The sequence below is a fragment of the Apus apus genome, chromosome 24 (assembly GCF_020740795.1).
Source record: "Apus apus isolate bApuApu2 chromosome 24, bApuApu2.pri.cur, whole genome shotgun sequence".
Taxonomy (NCBI): Eukaryota; Metazoa; Chordata; class Aves; order Apodiformes; family Apodidae; genus Apus; species Apus apus.
The window spans coordinates 6,229,687-6,246,967 of record NC_067305.1 but is presented as its reverse complement, the minus strand read 5'-3'; the positions used below and the strand labels follow the sequence as shown (position 1 = coordinate 6,246,967).

The window sequence follows — 17,281 nt, the reverse complement described above, 5'->3', positions numbered from 1 at the left end:
TCCCCAGTGCTTGGGGTGGCTTGGCTTCCTTGCCTGATGACAGGAGGCACACGGGTGCTGCTCTGATTTTTCACCTGATTGCTAGAGCACAACCCATGCCTCTGGAAAGGCCACAGCGCTGCGAACCCTCCGCTGTACAGGTGTATGTTACCTGAGAGGCTCAGCTCGGAGCCTCTGTCATGCAGGATGGCACCAGACTGCCCAGTCACTGTGGGTACCTCCTGCCCGTGGTGGTGCCAGGGCTGCCCTGCAGATGCAGCCCCATGCCCTGAGGCACAGCATGCACTTGCTGCCAGGCTGTAAGCACTGTCACAGCATTGGCCCAGGCACGGGGCCCAGCCGCTGCACTCTGGTGAGGAAATAGGCTGCTGTTGCTGCCCTCTGCCATCCTGTGGCTGGTTTGTGCTGCAGTACAGGTGGATAATTGGTTATTGTAAACCCAGTTGGTCTTGACTCCCTGGCAAGACAGCAAGCCTGAATCCTTCCCCAGCAACTGTGCCCATCACAGCAGTTCCAGAAGTCTCTGTGGAAGACAGGGCTGTGGAAGACTCAAGTATCACCTCCTGCCCCATACGACACACCCTGGTAGCATTGCCAGCCCAGCCTGATCCAAAGGTGTTGGGGGGTAGTTTGGCTATGGATACCCACCATATTTGTCAGTGTGCCCTGAGGCAAAATGCTCTCACTGGGCAGGTACAGTATCTATATACATGCACACACAGAGCAGGGTTCACTTACAACCCAGGCACTGCAGTTGTCTCAGCAGGGCATCAATCCCAAAATGTGTCTGTATTCTTCACTCCCATCCTGGGACCAATGCCTGTCCCTGTGCTGCACCCACATGGAAGCAACATCCCAGCCTGAAGGGACTAGAAATCCTGGCCACAGTTAACAGCTGGAGTGTGGCTGCGCCTGTGTGTAGAGCTACTGTTCTGCCAGGCCAGGAACAGCAGCATGGAGTCCTGGTGATCTGTCTGGCATGTCTTGCTCTCTCCATGGCCTCTCAGAGGCTGGGGAGATTGCTCATCATGCTGGAGTTGCTGGAGAGAGGTGCTCTGGGCCGGGCATTCAGTGCTGCAGAGTTGCGGAAGCTCTCCCGGTAGCGCAGGGAGCTCTCTGTGGATGAGCCAGAGTTGATGTCTGTGATGACCAAGCAGTTCCCAGGCTTGCAAAGCCCAACCCTGATACAGCAGCAGCACAGCAGGCTTCCCACAGCACGGCGCACCTCCACGCTCCGCAGGGAGTAAATGATGGGATTAATGCCTGAGTTAAGCATGGCCAGAGCCAGGGTCCAGTCCAGGCTGTGGAGGTGCATGCAGGACTGGGTTTCACAGAAGACATCAAAGAGCAACAGGACAAAGAGAGGGCTCCAGCAGATGATGAAGGCACCCAGGATCATCAGAACAGTCTTGAGCAAACGAAGGGACCGTTTGCGGCTGTGCCGAGAGCTGGTTTGTTTAGAACTGGCTTGGACCAGCTGGAAGATTGAGATGTAGAGGCCAATGATCCCCAGGAGGATGATGCTGAACATGACTACGGAGAAAAGGATGTAGTTTTTGGAGTAGAGAGGCAGGAGGACAGAGCAGGCATTGAAGTCACACAGACAGTTCCAGCCCAGCAGGGGAAGCAGTCCAATGATGAAGGCCAAGAGCCAGCAGGAAATTATCAGGCCACGTAAGCGCAGGGTCTTGCTGGCTTCATTCTCAGCAATTGGCCTTACCATGGCACTGTAGCGCTCAATGGCTGTCACAAGCAAGCTGAAGGTGGAGGCAGCCAGCGCGATGAAGAGGATGCCTTCTCGCAGGAACCAGAGCTGAGGTGAAAGCTGGAAGGTCTTCTTGCCTGAGAGGCAGAGATTAGAAAGGTAGGCAATTCCTGCAAGCAGGTCACTCAAGGTAATGCTGGCAATGCAGGAGTAGACCCAGCGGCGGGCTCGCAGGCACCGCAGGACGGCCAGCAGCACAAGCAGATTCTCCAGGATGATGATGCAGCTGATGATGGCAAAGGTTGTGCGGATGAGACCCATGCCCTCATCCCCAGACTGCCGGTTGGTCAGCTTGCCTGTGAAGTTGTAGTGCTGCAGGATGATGTTCACATTCCTCATGGCAGCCAGATGCAGGCAGGAACCTTTCCTGTCGAGCAAGTCAAGTCTGAGCTCAGGATATTGAGCAGAACCCAGTGGAAGGGAAAAGGAGTGATTCACCATCCGGCTCAGTTCTGGACCACCCATCTTCTGAGCCTTGGTCAGCAGCCAAGGGATGCACAACAGACCAAGGGTTGATGTGGGGTTTGGAGCAGAGCAGATCCTCTGTTTGTGGGCTGGAGACAGCTGTGAGACTCTGCCACACAGGACTGGTTCTGATGCCAGCAGCCCTACCCAGCGTGGAGATGAGACTTAGAGCCCTGTATGCCAGCCCCACGGCACTGAAAGAACAAAGGGAGAGGAAGGTGAGGCGTTTTGTAAGTCCACGTATGAGCATGGGCTTCCTGTTGTTTAATAAAGTTTCCTGTTGTGAGCTGGAGTATTGACATCGTTTCTTAAAACTCTCATCACTTCTCAGTAAGGGTCTTGGCTTTGCTGTGATCAGGAAGGTGAGACATGAATAAAATAATGTGTCAGGCCCCTTTTGGAGTCAGGGCAGGCTAGGTCAAACAGGGTAACACCTCACACCTTGATGGGTAGGGTCGGCTGGGCTGAACAAAGCCAAGTGCTATTAAGAGCGCCCAGACGGCCTGAGACACTGAGTGCTTTGCCTTTTGTGGCATTAAATTCACCCCTGAGCTTGGCAGACAGCAGCAGCCTCTTTATTAACTGCCCTGGCCACTACCATGCCCAGACACATCCTTCTCCAAGAGGAAACTTCATGCTCTCACCCCTCTGGGCTGCTCCATGAGCCCTGCTCCTGCATCTCTTACAGGACACTTCCAAGTCCTGACCTGTCAATGCAGCAAGTCCAGGCACCTCTGTGTCTGGAGCTAGGGTTGAGCTCCACTCAGTTCAAAGGAAACAGATGGTCAAAGGCCCACATGTCCTGACACTGCACCCTCCACCTTCAGTTCTACAAGCACATGACCCAAGATCCTGGGTCAGGATCTTCCCATTGTCTAGGTCACAGACAGGGAAACATAGGTACAAAGTTGTTGCCTCTTGCCTGACATTGCAGAAGGCACAAGGGGCTGCACTGAGACCAGAATCCAGGAGTCCTGACACAATTGGAATGCTAATGTTTATTGTTGACCTATTCCCTTCCTCTGAAAAACCTGACTGGAGAGAAAGTCATGCAACTGCTGTTCCCAACCGCGGCTGCGGACTTTGACTCACCTGTCATGTTGGGCCCAAGGCTCTTGCTGCAGGAGGGAGGTTCAGCAGTTAGCAGTTCTCTCCAGCTGCTTGTCTGAGGCCCAGCACTGAGTAGGTAGTGGGGAGGGTTCCTTGTGCAAAATAAATAAAATTTCTACCTACCAAAGTGGAAAAAGGGAAGTTACAACATCAACCACATTTCTGTGCAGGATGGACCCCACCCAAAACAGCTGCAAAGTGGCACAGAGAAAAGAAAGACAGAGCACCTTTTAACTCAGCATCGGAGCAGCTGTGCCCTGCTTTCTGGTTTCACCTGTGTTCTCATGCCAGGCTGGCACAAAGCCATCTAGCAGTCCCAAGTTGAGAGCAAAGAGCAGTGATTTCTTCCATCAGCATGGCAAGGAGGGAGTTGTCCTGGAAGTCCATTCACTGCTTGATGAGTGAGAAGATTCTAGCCTGGATCACAGCATAGACAAGTGAAAACTGCCAAGGAGGTTTCTGCTGCAAGAAGTCACATGCAAGCAAGAGTGGTCCTCATCAAAAGCAGCTCCATCCTCCACATTTACCCTTCCAACTGGTGTTTTGGGCTTTTCTGACAGCAGTGTGGAAAGAAACTAATGCTGATAGTCAGTAGATGACCCCAAGGCTGAAGGAGCAGAAATCAGCAGAAAGGGTGGGTCATGAGTGCAGATCAATCCAGAGAGGAGGTCTGCAAGGTTGCACATTCAGCACAATCCCAAATGAGCTCGGCAGATGCTCCTGGCACAGCACTGGCATCAACGTGTCGATGTGATACTTGCACACTACCTCTGCTTTATTTTTTCTTCAGGCTGAGCCTCCAGCTAATATGTCTGCCCTGGACAGAACTGGTGGGTCACCCTATGAGATCAAAGGACGAAGAAACTTGCCTTGTCAGGGGCCCAGAGTAGCTTCGCAAATAGCTGGTAGCATGTGAGCAGTCTCAGGAAAGAGATACCTGACAGGAATGAGCTCCTTGTCCAGGAGATCTGCAGAGAGTGCAAGACGGGTGGGAGGCAAATGCTTTTGATGGCAGGAAGGTTTGAGGCAGATGAACAGCTGGGACAGCTCAACACATTCACCCACTGGGTGCCAGGTCCTCTGAACCAGCAAAATATTGTAGACTCTTCCTAATGCCCCTTCCACAAGCACATCAGGTGCTGCCTAAAAGGCAGGGGTGATTATTTTGTCAAGAACAGTTCCAGTGAGTCAAAGCTTTGTTCCTTGCTGTGTGCTAGCCCCTGGCTTGTCTGACCTTCTCCTAGCAGCAGGGTCTGGGTACCTGTAAGGCCCATTGCAGCTTCACAGCATGCACTGGGGGGGCTGGCTCTGGGATGGTGCACAAGCTGTGTCCCAGCCCTTGCTGCTGCCCTTTCAGCACCTTCTCAGTTCTGCCCAGCAGCCTGCCAAGCTCCCTGCACGTCCAAACCATCCCACTCACCTCCCCCCCCAACCACTGCTCACATCTCATGGTAAGTCAGGGTGCAGTCCCATAGCCCAGGCGACTGTGGGGACTCATGTCCCCTCCACTCCATGCAGTCAGCTCAGCAGAGCAGGGCCTCACGTCCCCCTCAGAGCTGCTGCCACCAGACCCGAGGCAGGGAGTCCTGAGCTCCATGGCTGGGGGCAGCCAAGACTGCCCCTCAGCTGGGTACCCACACAAGTGAGAGTTCCTGTTGTTCTGCAGCAACTCCCCATTGCTATCTGCACAGACACAGGCTGAGCTTTATCTGGGTACTTCTCCTTTGCTGCTGTTTCAGTTCAGATGTTCTTTGAAATGAAGGGGAGCAGGAGAGGGACACCCCATCCTGCAATATTTCTCCTCTCTTTCCTTCAGATCAAGACCACAATCTACTTTAAACTGCCTAATAGCTGCTGAGTGCTGGGCTTGGAAGGATCAGGGCAGGTATGAAGACCAGCTGCAGCCCCCTGAACCATCTTGCCAGAGCCGTGGCCATAGCAGCTGTTCACAGATGCTGAGATAAGGCACCTTAGCAGCAGAAGCCTTGGAACCCTCCCAGCCCACTCCTGTCAAGGCCAACAGACAGGCAACAGCACCTTGGCCCCAGAGTTTGTCTGCAGACAGGGGGGCCCAGAGAGAGCAGGGAAAGAGCAGCCTGGAGCCAAGCTTTGTGATCAGCCTGGTAACTCCTGCCCTGAGATCATCCAGCTCCAAACAGTGAGGGGCCATGAGCAGTGGAAAGACAGCAAGATACAAATGCAAGATAAAATATCTATGATTTCTGTTGAGGTTTTCCTGCTGTGCTGCTGCACAGTCCTGATTAAAATTTGTACTTTCAGACATTCTGATTAAAAAAAAAATCCCTGGGTGAAGCTCTGTGGAGAGCTCTGCCTGGTGGGCCTAGTCAGGCAACGCCCAGGCTGGCTGAAGGACAGCAGGCATTCCCATCTCTGTCCCAAAAGGCTCCTTGCCCACCTCCCCATCCTGTCCCCCCTGTGTGGCCCCAGCACAACCCAACATCAGCCATCCATTTGCCCGCAGGTGTTTTTCTGCTCCAGGAAGGGTGGAGTTGTGCTGGTTTGAAAATGACTGATCGCTCCTGGCAGTTGGTTGGTTACATTTCCTAGCTTTGGTCTCTTCTAGTGTGCAGCAGCAAGCGGTCATCTTTCCAGTGGCACATGCCAGTTCCCAGTGTGGTAGGATGCTTCTAACCCCAGGGAAGCTGGGATGAGGCAGCACGACCCCTCTGACTTGGTCTCACATCAAACCCCAGAGACATGGCCCTTAACAGTGCTCGAAGAACCATCCCAGGTACAGTTGTGCCTGGGTGTCACGTCATTGAAACTGTGATCAATGATGGGTGGCAATGATGGGTCGCTGTAGGAGATGATTCCTGCAGTGCATCTCTGGATTTGAAGGAAAATAGGAACAAGAAGGATGAAGTTTCAGAATCATCTCATTTAGACCACATTAGCGGCCTCAAATAGCAAAGTTTTGTTGATTCTTTTTTCCTTTAAGTGGCTTTTCTCTAGAAACTTGTATGTCCTCAATGCAAAAACATTAAGCAGAAAGCAAACAGCTTAAAGTGCCCCTGCCCACCATCCCCAGAAAAGGAAAACTGCTTGGAAACTATCCCATTAACTTCCCAGTATCTCCATCCCAATATCTCCACGGTGTTCCCATCACTCCGGCTCAGTGTGGCATGGCCAGCTAAGGCCATGAGGCTGCTCCAGGGACCTGGAGCCTCCAGTCTCGTGTCCTCTGTGCATGACCCATAAAATCCCCTTATGTGAGCTGCTGCTTTGCACCCTCTGGGGCATAGCCTAGCTCAGTGCTAGACTCGTCCCCACAGGGCCACAGTTGAGAGCTGTTTCTTCCTGTGTTCATGCAGGCAGGGCAGGGAGGAACGAGTCCTCACCCAGGAAACAGGCTAGGAGAGCTCAGCCTGATGAGCAGGGCGATGCCTGCTTGATGGGAAGCCAGCAGGGGTGTGGTGCCAAGCACCACAGAGGAAACACGGGGGTTTGAGACCTGACCTGAGCACTGCAGAGGAAGGACAAGCAACACACGTCCCTGTGGTTAGTGCTGCCTGACGGGGGCAGGGGACATGCACTCACTGCCAGCAGGACTGGTGCTGCTGCACTGTGTTTGGAGAGCACAAAATTATCCCAAGTTCTGCTGCTTACCATCCTGTGCATCACTTCCTCCACCTGCTATTTTTCTTCCCTACCTGTTACACATAAGAATATTAAGCGATTTGGGGCAGAGAACTGCTGTCTGGTTCCTACTGTCTACAGCAGAGCCTGGCCTTGGACTGCTGACCTGCTGGCTGCAATGGAGCAATACTTACACTGCCCTGGGTGTCTGAGCCTGGAGCTTTCAGCTCAGCACCACTGGGATCAAGGAGAAAGCAAAAGCTTTGCTGAAGTTTACTGTCAGCACCAGAAGGCCAGGAAGGAATGAGGGCAGCAGGGCTTGGTGCTCAGTTTAGCATCTAACCAAATCACACTTTTGCCAAGGGCAAGGTGAAGACAGCAGTTGCAGCCTGGTTTGCAGGCAGTTTCGGGCCAGGGAAGGGAGAGAACAGCATAGATGAAGGCTTATCCTGTTCCCATTTGAACAGATGTGCCAGTGGCCAGATATCTGCAAAGGGGAAACCATAGAGGGGAAGGAGCATCTGCAGTCATTGTACTTGCCAACAAAGTATGAAGTGAGCTGACTACCCCCAGGAGCAGTTGGCATGAGCTGCTGAAGGTAGTCTGAGATAGCCTGACTGTCAGCACACAGAGAAACTGCTGTTTGAAGCAGGTGGATGTGATTTGTCCTACAGCCAAACTGTGGCAGAAATACTAAATCACACCTCAAAAATACCCTAGGATGCCTCTCCCAGTCAGCATCCCTGAGGCTTTGGGACTGTGGCATACCATACTCTCTCTGCCCTGGCCTTTCTGTCCTTCTCTATCACTCATCAATCACAGCCTCAGGGCACATGGGGCACGTGAGCAGGCCCGGGCAGCAGAGATGCAGATAGACCTGCAGGGATGCTGCACTGCCCTGATTAGCACAATCAGGCCATCACACACGGTTTCCTGGCTGCTGGGTAGTGCTGATCCCAGGATATAAAACCAGCCCTTGGGTACTAGGAGGCTCAGACTTCCACACATCTTGGAAGGAGTGTCCAGCCTTGGGAAGAGATGTGCCAGCTCCAGCCACTGCTGGCCCTGCTGCTCCTGCTTTCCTGCCTGTGGGCCAATGCCAGTAAGCTGGGCTGCCACAAACTGCTGCCAGGGAGGCTGCTGGTCTGGGCTCTGACCGCAGCAGCCACCGGCTCGTCCTGACACGGGGTGTCTTCCAGGTGTTCTTCGGGGACAGATTGTGGGGGGCCACGAGGCTCAGCCCCACTCCCACCCTTACATGGCATACCTGAAGATGGGGGTGTCAGCCTGCGGAGGCTTCCTGGTGGCCCCTGACTGGGTGATGACAGCTGCACACTGCCGTGTGGGGTGAGTATTTTCTACAGAGGCTTTAAAACCTTCTTCCTGCTCTAGCCTGTGAGGTCCACCACTGGAATAATTTTGGAGTAGTTTCTTCTTCCTCCTGTGTTGAGCAGCTCTCTCCACCTGCCTGCAAAAGGGGAGGGAAGCAGATGAGACTAAACTTGTTTTCCCCCTTCTCCCCTCTGCTGTCACGGCCAGGAATGCCACAGTCATCCTGGGGGCTCACAACATCCACGAACCAGAAACGACCCAGCAGGTCCGGGGAGTTGTCAGATACCATCTTCACCCTGAATACAACCCCGAGACTGTGTCTAACGACATCATGCTGCTCAAGGCAAGGCAGTCCTACAGCGGGCAGTGGGTTGGAGGGTAGAGCAGGGCTGTGGGCCTAGCAGGGTCTGGGCAGAACACATCCTTGGTGTTAGGTCCTTCTGAAAACCATCAGCTTCTTCTAACCATGAATGCTGGAGGCAGGGAGGAATGGGAAGGACCTGGGAGGGAACCATGGGCAGGACTTGGAGCCACACACCCCATTCACAGCAGCTCACCAGAGTCTGCAGTGCTGTATGTCCTGCTAGACCTTCCCTACCTGTGCACACAGTGTCCTTCAGCTGTCCTGCTCATAGCCTTCTCCAAAAACCTTGCTCCCAGCTGACAACAAAGGCCACTCTCAATGACTACGTCAAGACCATTCCATTGCCCAAGAGCAGCAGTGACCTCCCCACAGGAACCAAGTGCAGCATAGCTGGCTGGGGTCTGATTGATGATGACCAGGCAACCAACAAGCTCTTTGAAACCAAAGTCTCCATCTACAGCCGCAGGAAATGCATCCGCTTCTACCCACACCTCAACACAGGGATGGTCTGTGCCGGCAGCTTCCATGAGCTCAGGGATTCCAGCCAGGTATGGGCTGCTGACGGGCTGGGGGCTTGGCTGTGGGTCAGCCTGGCTCTCTGGTAGCCAGGGCTGCGGCTGGCACAGACTTAGATGATTCCCAGGAGAGGTGACAAACCTTTGATTTGTAGCTCTCATGGGCACACTCTCTGGATGCCCTGACACCATGGTCCATGCGTGGCCCCAGGGGTAGAATCCCAGCCTGCCTGCTCCTAGCAGCTCCTCCAGCTCAGTGGGCATGTGGGGCAGGAGCAGAGCTGTGGATGCGGAGCAGAGTCTGCTGCCGGTGCCAGACAGGGAGTGACCAAGGTGAAACCTGTTCCTGAAACCAGTCTCTCATCTGTCCTCAGGGAGATTCTGGTGGGCCCCTGGTATGCAATAAGGTGGCACAAGGTATTGTTTCCTTTGGGTACAGCACCCCACCTGGGGTCTATACCCGCATCTCCAACTACCTGCCCTGGATCCAAAAAATCATGAAGAAGTAACAGCAGCAGCACTCACTCCTGCACTGGTGTGGTCCTGGAGACTGCACTGGTTTCCTTCCTGCCTCTGCTGAAGGCTTGACTCCCTCCTCTCTCCTTGGGAGCCTGAGTGATCGGATTGGTGCACACAAGGGTCCCCCCCCTTTCTGCTCTGAGGCCGCTGGCTGTCCCAGTCCCTGCCCATCTCAGGCAGCCAGCTCAGGGCCATGTTAAATCACCCTGGCAAAAGCCAGGGTCGTTCCCAATGGCATGAGAAAGCAGCTGTGCTACCATGAACCTGTTTCCTTCAGAGATAACCCTGTCCCTGCTTGAACCTTGCTGCACTTAAAACACCCACAGTAAAATCAGAGCTGCATTTCCCAGCGTATGTCTTCTGTCTTGTACCTTGCCCCAGGGAGAAGGGAGGGAGGGTCTCACTGGTGACAGTGAGAGGACAGCCTCTTGGAACAGCAGCATAGATCTGCATCCACGGAATTACTGCCAGACATGGAGGGCAAGCTACAGTTGCCCATCCTGGGGTCAGAGGGATGAGTGTGTTTCAGGAAGAGAAACTTCCAAGGTAGAAATGGGCTGGGAAAAGTGATGTGCACACACACCATTCACCAACTTCAGCCAACTGGGAGCAGTTGCCAGACAGGATGTGGTGTGTCCCCAGGTCCCCCAGAGACAAATCCTGCCATTCCCTGTGAAGTAATGACTGTCCCCTCTGCAGGGACCTCATGCCTGGATGATGTTGCACCCTAGGGCATAGGGCAGCCAAGACAGGAGGCTGGGTCACAGGGGAAGCCCAATGGGGAATTTCAAACATACAGAAACTGCGTGCAATTCAAGGAACAGGATGCTTGCCTTGTTCTCACAGTCTTTCCGAGACTCCCACCAGCCCCTGTCAAAGGGAAGAGATGGCCTGCAGTCTGCCCCAGGATGTCTGCTCTTACATTCTTCCTGTTCTTGCCTGGGATGAAGGGAAATATCACCTTTGCCTTCAGCACCCATGCCACCCTGGGGAAACTGAGAAGGGTCTATGATTGGGCTTCTGCAAACAGCTGTTATCAGCTAGGAAATCTGCAAGTGAGAAGCCTGCAACTGCTTATCTGTGTCATACAAATCTTCATCACGAAGGGCTTTCCTTGAAGCTCCAGCTGCTGCAGTCTTTGCATGAGAATTACAGATTTTCTCTTAGAAGTGGGTTTTGCCCTGTGGCACTGGGGGAAATTTACTGGCAGTCAGTGAGGTCAGCACCTGTCACCCCATTTAATCACATCCCAAGGAAAGAGCCACTACCAGGGCGAGTGCACAGACCTGCCCATCATCCACCTTTGGCTGGAGCCTGAGCACTGGTGCCAGTGGGGAAGCAAGGGGATATCCTGGGGGGAGTGTGCTCAGTGATTTGCCACCAGCTCTTCGTGCAGCACAGTCCATCTCATCATGGGCTGGAGGAGATGCAGCTGCTGCAGAGCCTGGTCCAGGGAAGGCAGATCTCTGCCATGCACTGCAGGAAGGCACATGGCACTTGTTTGAGGTTTTAAAATCACTGCCTGCAAGAGCTGTGATGTGCTTGGACATCCACCTTCCCAGAGGAACAAGACCAGCTTCAGGGAGACATGTCACTGGGTTATCTCTAGCCAATAAAGGGTCAGAATCTCAACCTACATCCCTGTCTCCATCTTCCCTCAACTCAAAAAGTGAGCCTCTGAGCCAGGGTCAAGGAAGTGGCCTCCTGTCTTCTCTCACACTGGCTGGTAAGAGACAGCGAACTCCTCAATTTAATAGTGAACAATTGCATCTGGAAAGAAACACTTACAATGGCATCTTTTGCTGTACAAAGCAGAGCCTTAAGTCAGCAGCTGATGCAGAAGAGAGACCTCGTGGCAGCAGTGATGCTGCTGTGGGCCACGCTCATCAAGCTATCGTAACAACTTCTTGCTCTCATGTAGCCATGACCAGTGTGTGGTGTAATAAATGCACTCACACCAATTTTGCTTTCTTAAGCAGGACCACACTTCCTGAGAAAGAGCAGGAGGGTCCTCAGCTGCCACTGCAGAGTCTTTGGAACCGGTACATTATGTGAAAGAAATCTTGTTCTTGCAGGGTTCATGATAAAAATCAAAAGAGTTTGCAAATGCACAACAACAAACATGAGCCGCAAGGGAAGAGCACACTGGCAGGCAAAGTGATGAGGGGGGATATGCTCCCTATATCTTCCAGCTCAAAGGCAATGGGTTAAAACTGGCTCTGGGTTTAAGAGGATGTCAGATATGCCAAGATCAGGCCCAAGATGAAGGTGGGTTGGTGCCCAAGGCTAAGACTGACTGAATTCCCCTCACAGCTTGCTGAGGCATGCAATTTGCAGATAGATTAATCAGATGAGTTTGACTTCTGTGGTTTCCTGGAGTCTAGTCTCAGGCTATAAAACCTTGCTGGGAGCAGGAAGAGACCCCAGCTGCAGCCTTACCTCCAAGGGACCCACTGAAGCTGAGAAAGCTATGATGAAGAACCTGCAGAACCTCCTGCTCACCCTCCTGCTGGTGACATGCCCCCAGGCTACAGCCAGTAAGTAGAGTGGCCTGGAGGTGAGGAGAAGGCTGGGGAGGGAAGAGTCCCAGAAGGCATGTCTGGTGCCCTCCAGTTCCCTCATCCTCAGTCCCATCCATTGCAGATCGTTTCTGGAATTGGATGGAGGGAGGAGGGGAAGACCACTCCACACCCTACATGGCCTATCTGCAAGGAAAGAACCGTTATTTCTGCGGAGGTTTCCTAGTGGCCCCGAACTGGGTGATGACAGCAGCTCATTGCTTCAAGTAAGTTTTTGCTACATTCAGATGGCACCTGGTGCAACCAGATGGTTGTGCTGTCCGGATCCAGGTGGCAACTCCTAAGGGAGGTCTGACAATTTGAATCACTTCCTTCATGGCTGTGGCCAAACTTTTTCCCTAGCAGGGAGTGCAGGCTGGCCTGCTGGGTCAGGGCTGTGGGTGCTACCTCTGGAACCACAGGGCTGTGCCTGCAGCTCTCCCTTGAGCCATCCTTCACCATCTCTTTCCCCAGCCCATGTTCAGATACTTACCTTTATTTTTTTATTCCTCCTCCATGATTAATTTTATTCTTCCCAGACATCAACAATGGGAAGTCAGAACAGCTTCTTCCCCACTGTCACTGACCTGCTGGCATAGCAGGGGGTGCTGGTGTCAGGCTTCATCCTTTCTGCCACCAAAGACCTCCAAGGCTGCTATCAGAATTAATAATCTCTTATGAGCAAGCCGCTTGCCCAGCTCTCTCCCATCTCTCCACCTGGAGATACTGAGGCATGGACAGGGAAGAGGGCTTTTCTAGATACACATGACTTGGGGTGACAGCTCTGCCCTGGTGCCAGTAACCCAGGCTCCAGGGCCAATCTCCCCACATTTAAGCAGCAACAAGAAGATCAGCAGAATCCAGGAGACCAGATACCTAAATCCAACCTGCTAGATTGGAAGGGTCTCCTACCCATACCCAGGGTCCCTCCCAATTTTCCTAAGGCAGATGTTTCTGCAGATGATGTAGAGGCCAGTAAAGGTACATTGGCCCAGAGCAGGGTCCTGTGCCACGGGAAGGAGAAAGCTAATAACATACATTGGGCTTGATTTTACCAGTCACAAACCTCTGACTGTCATCCTTGGAGCCCACACAATTCAGAGGAGAGAGAAAAGCTGGCAAACATTCGAAGTCCTAGAGTATCACGTCAACCCGGGCTTCACACGTCCTGAAAAGGGAAATGACATCCTCCTGCTGAAGGTAACTACTTGCCTGGAGCACCTTCATGGTCCTGTCTGCCCGACATGCAGAGCTGAGCTATAACTCTGGAGCAGGAGGGGACAGCCCTTGTCACAGAATATTTACAGATCAAAGCACTTATTTCTGTATTTTCTGTGCTTTTGCCCAGCTGAAAGGCAATGCCACCAGCAACAGCTACGTTAGCACCATTTCCATTGGAAGATCTAAAGTCCGTGATAGGGCTGCATGCAGCATAGTCGGCTGGGGCTCCTCCAACCTCACATTACGCAACACCAAAGTCACCATCATCGGGCAAAGGGACTGCCTGGCCTACAACCCTGGACTTGCTGAGAACTTGATTTGTGGACTCAGTGGATCTGATAGGGTACCTGAGAAGGTCAGTCTTTGACTTGGGGAATAGAAGGCTGCAAGGGAGGTTTCAGCCAGTTGCTGGGTACAAACCTGATCTAGGCTAAAAACTTCCCTGAAAAGGTACTGCCTAAAATTGCTTCTTGTTGTCCCCTCACTCTTCTCCTGGTGATGCTCTGTCCAGACATTTGCAGCCCTGTTGTTCTTTGAAAATGCACTGTTCTCCTGAGGACCTCACATAAGTCAACACTGATTTCTGCCCTCCATTTTACAGAGTGATGCTGGGGATCCTCTGGTCTGCAACAACAAAGCCTACGGCATCTTCTCCTATAGGCACAACAACTGGCCTGGTTTCTACACATGCATTGCTCATTACCTTCCCTGGATCGACCGTGTCATGAAGTCAGCATGACCTTACTCAATCCCCAGGTGCTGCCCTGAAAAACTCACACTTCAGCGCCCTGTGCTCACCTGCTTTTCCTTCCTTTTCTCCCTGGGAAACATCTTCCACTTATCCTCATAGACATTCTCAAGGAATTCTCTCTGGCAAAGCCAAACTAGCAGTGGGAGCTTGGCACAAAAATTGCACCTTGGCTGCATTTGTTCCCTGCGTGAGCCAGGGAGAGCCCATTTACGCAGTGCATGGTCCCACACTTTGCTGCTCTGATTTGCCCCTTAGTCAAGATGCTCATGGCTACAGCTCTAGAAAGGAAGCAGCAGGACAGTCCTGAGTGAGGTGACAGTAGTTGTTGGGATGTCTGCTGTCCTTTGGGAAGGCAGTACAATTAGATCAAGGCAATCCAAATGCATTTGTGACACCAGATGCCTGGGTCTCCTTTGGCCAAGCCCTGAGGTTAGAGGGTTGCCCCAGCTCCAAGGAGTACACTTCCAGCTCCTGCTTCACTACTGCTGCTGCTGTCCCCTACCTCTGAAACCTGCTGTCTCCTTTCTTCCCTCTTGCTATAGCTCCAGTGTTGTAAGAATACATAAAAACAATAAATTGCATCTGCATTTGAGCGCCTTTCTCCTTCCATGATTTGGATTTCTCCTGGCCTCTGGCTCCAGTCCTGGACAGCTCAGAAGATAGTCACTGCTCAAATAGCTGAATCTCAAGCTGGAAGTTTGTACCCTAACCAGTGACCTCCATTTTCTGTCCCAGAAGAGGTGTCAAGCCCGGTTTTCAGGCAGAGGAAGCCTTTTGGCCTTCTCTCCCCATTGTGGAGTGCTCAGGCAAAACTGAAAAGATGGTAATCAGTCATCTTCTGGCAGGAGATCATCTCTCACCCATATGCTGCAGGGTGAGCAGGCTCAAAGGGAGCTGCAGAGGGGAGGGGGCACTGAGCACACGGGTCCCCGGGGCTACGGGAGGACCTGCAGCGTGGGCACGGGCAGAATTACTGCTCTCTGTGCCGGAGGGCATAGCACAGTCGGGAGCACCCTCGAGGTTCCAGCCCCTGCAGTGCCCAAGTGCTCCACAAGACAAGCTGTGTCACGAGGCAGGGACAAACCTGCTGCCTCCAGCACACTCGGGCTGTCAGACTCCCAGGGGACCAGCAGTTCCATTGATGACACACACACTTGTCTGCTCCAGCCACGCAGCTGCCTGGAGGAACGAACACCTTGCCACCAAAGGAGGTGAAGTACTGAGCCATGCTTCCGGCAGCAATTGTGTCCTCCAGGAGGTTTGTTTTGCTCAGAAACAAATAAACAAACAAACAAAAAATCAACCTAAACCAAACAACTAACAAAAAATCACCAGAGCCCTCCAGGTCATTCACTAACTAAGAGAAGCTATAAATGAACAAAGTTATAAATTATTTTTGCTGTGGATTATGATAATGATGTTACATATCTGTGCTGTTTTATAAGCACACAGTGCCCTCTTTGGGTTAGTAACAGCACGTGTTCTTCAAGCTCTAAAAGACTTCTGACGTGACAAAAAAACAACCCTTACCTCTAAAAAATCCTTTTCAGAAGAATTCCAAGGATGTTCTCATCCTACATCACCTCTACTTTGCAAAGCACCTCATTGAAGCTATCAGCTGTTTACAATATTAGAGACTAGAGGTCTAAGCCACAGGGAGGAAGTATATGAGCCAGCACACCAGGACAGACCTGCCTTTTGGATGCTTCATAAAAACACCAATTATTTCCATGGCCAGGAGCTATAGAAACACATCTGAGATGAAGGGAGGAGCAATTCAGGGAGCAGTGCATAGGAGCAGCCAGTGACAACAGGTAATACCACCTGGCTGTGCATGTAGAACAGCGCCCAGGCTGCATCTGTAGTCCCTGCTGAGTCACATCTCCCATCTTGGGAGCAAGATTACCCAGCAGCTTTCACATAGCCTAAATGCTGAGTCTTACCATGCACTCCAGTATGGGAGCCACAAAAACTCTTCAGAAGCCAGAAGTTCTCATCCCAAGGTGATAGAGATGCTACAAAAATTGCTTGTAGAGGCTTTCATTCCCGATCGGATTGCATCACAGGAGATAAAACAGCTCAAAGATAACCAGACAATTGATACATCTGAGGAGAGTACACAGACAAGTGTATTTTAGAAACTGCTAATGGTGCAAGCTTTTGCTGGGAAGCTACTGAGATAACATGGATATGAAATCACACATTTTCAACTACCTTTACAAACCAGAGAGGAACAATGAAGATTTTGTCCCAGGTGGTTTCTGGAAACCTTCATTTTCACTCTGTTTCCGATCAGTTCTTACTGCTTATGTTTGCAGGGACAAATACTCTTTTCTCCAAATGCATTCCAAAGCACTACCTTCAGAAACAGGTAATTGCAGTACTTACCCAAATGCCTTCATGCCAAAGAGATGGCTTCTGGAATGGAGGGATTCACAAGTTTCATGTTCTATCCTTAAGCTATCTGGAGCTTCCCACTGGGACTGCTAGGCATGATAAAAGTAGGCAATGAAACGGGAAGCAGGATCCAGCAGCCTTCAGGACAGATGTTCTGCATGGGAAAAAAAACCCCACCACATAAAGTAGAGGTCAAAGGGCACTGGATGGATGCCCCTGGCTGAGCCTGGGGTCCAGGAGGTCACTGCTCTTGACAGTAGTGTTGTTTCAACCAACAGTTGCCATCTAAACAAGCCAGGCTGGTACTGTGCCTCTGACCCACATGACAGATTGCAGAGTCCTGCATAAGGCAGGTTGGGGCCAGTCTAGACACAGGGGCAAATGCTGAAGTGAAAGAAGGCATTATATTCCTACTTTATAAATTTCATATGACATTTTATTCTTCTCATGCTGGACAGATGCTTCCCTAGCTTTACCAAGACAGCAGATGTAATTAATGCTCAAAGAAAAGAGCTTTCTCCTGCTATCAGGACAATGGCTGTCCAAGGAGAAGGCAAATCCCAAATTCTCTCTTCTTTGCCCTCTTTTTCTGCATGAGATTTTTTTAATATGAAAAAGATGGAAGCATTTCTTTAATGTCTGGGTCCACCTATGTAGACAATCCCGAGTACCTGTTCTGGTGCTGGC

At 51.8% G+C, this 17,281-nt stretch overlaps 3 protein-coding genes across 3 annotated transcripts; 2 read left to right on the top strand and 1 right to left on the bottom strand.

The window, feature by feature from the left end:
- Positions 1 to 1,003: 1,003 nt before the first annotated feature.
- Positions 1,004 to 2,230, bottom strand: S1PR4 (sphingosine-1-phosphate receptor 4). The gene has a single exon (XM_051639688.1). It carries the CDS (start codon positions 2,228 to 2,230, stop codon positions 1,004 to 1,006), a length of 1,227 nt encoding a protein of 408 aa, XP_051495648.1.
- Positions 2,231 to 7,951: 5,721 nt separating this feature from the next.
- Positions 7,952 to 9,998, top strand: LOC127394008 (mast cell protease 1A-like). Its single transcript, XM_051639690.1, has 5 exons — positions 7,952 to 8,039; positions 8,137 to 8,284; positions 8,477 to 8,612; positions 8,930 to 9,181; positions 9,523 to 9,998. The coding sequence occupies exons 1-5, from the start codon at positions 7,976 to 7,978 to the stop codon at positions 9,655 to 9,657; spliced, it is 735 nt and encodes a 244-aa protein (XP_051495650.1). The 5' UTR covers positions 7,952 to 7,975; the 3' UTR covers positions 9,658 to 9,998.
- Positions 9,999 to 12,017: 2,019 nt separating this feature from the next.
- LOC127394007 (granzyme G-like) lies at positions 12,018 to 14,690 on the top strand. The gene is made up of 5 exons (XM_051639689.1): positions 12,018 to 12,204; positions 12,296 to 12,452; positions 13,284 to 13,425; positions 13,574 to 13,801; positions 14,048 to 14,690. Exons 1-5 carry the CDS (start codon positions 12,018 to 12,020, stop codon positions 14,183 to 14,185), a joined length of 852 nt encoding a protein of 283 aa, XP_051495649.1. The 3' UTR covers positions 14,186 to 14,690.
- Positions 14,691 to 17,281: the final 2,591 nt, after the last annotated feature.

Bases quoted from the DNA above. Each gene is read 5' to 3' on its own strand.
- LOC127394008 (XM_051639690.1), top strand. From the start codon at position 7,976: ATGTGCCAGCTCCAGCCACTGCTGGCCCTGCTGCTCCTGCTTTCCTGC. The intron at 8,040-8,136 runs GTAAGCTGGGCT...GGTGTCTTCCAG, and splicing joins CTGCCTGTGGGCCAATGCCA to GTGTTCTTCGGGGACAGATT. The intron at 8,285-8,476 runs GTGAGTATTTTC...TGTCACGGCCAG, and splicing joins GCTGCACACTGCCGTGTGGG to GAATGCCACAGTCATCCTGG.
- S1PR4 (XM_051639688.1), bottom strand. From the start codon at position 2,230: ATGGGTGGTCCAGAACTGAGCCGGATGGTGAATCACTCCTTTTCCCTT.
- LOC127394007 (XM_051639689.1), top strand. From the start codon at position 12,018: ATGAGTTTGACTTCTGTGGTTTCCTGGAGTCTAGTCTCAGGCTATAAA. The intron at 12,205-12,295 runs GTAAGTAGAGTG...CCTCATCCTCAG, and splicing joins ATGCCCCCAGGCTACAGCCA to TCCCATCCATTGCAGATCGT. The intron at 13,802-14,047 runs GTCAGTCTTTGA...TCCATTTTACAG, and splicing joins CTGATAGGGTACCTGAGAAG to AGTGATGCTGGGGATCCTCT.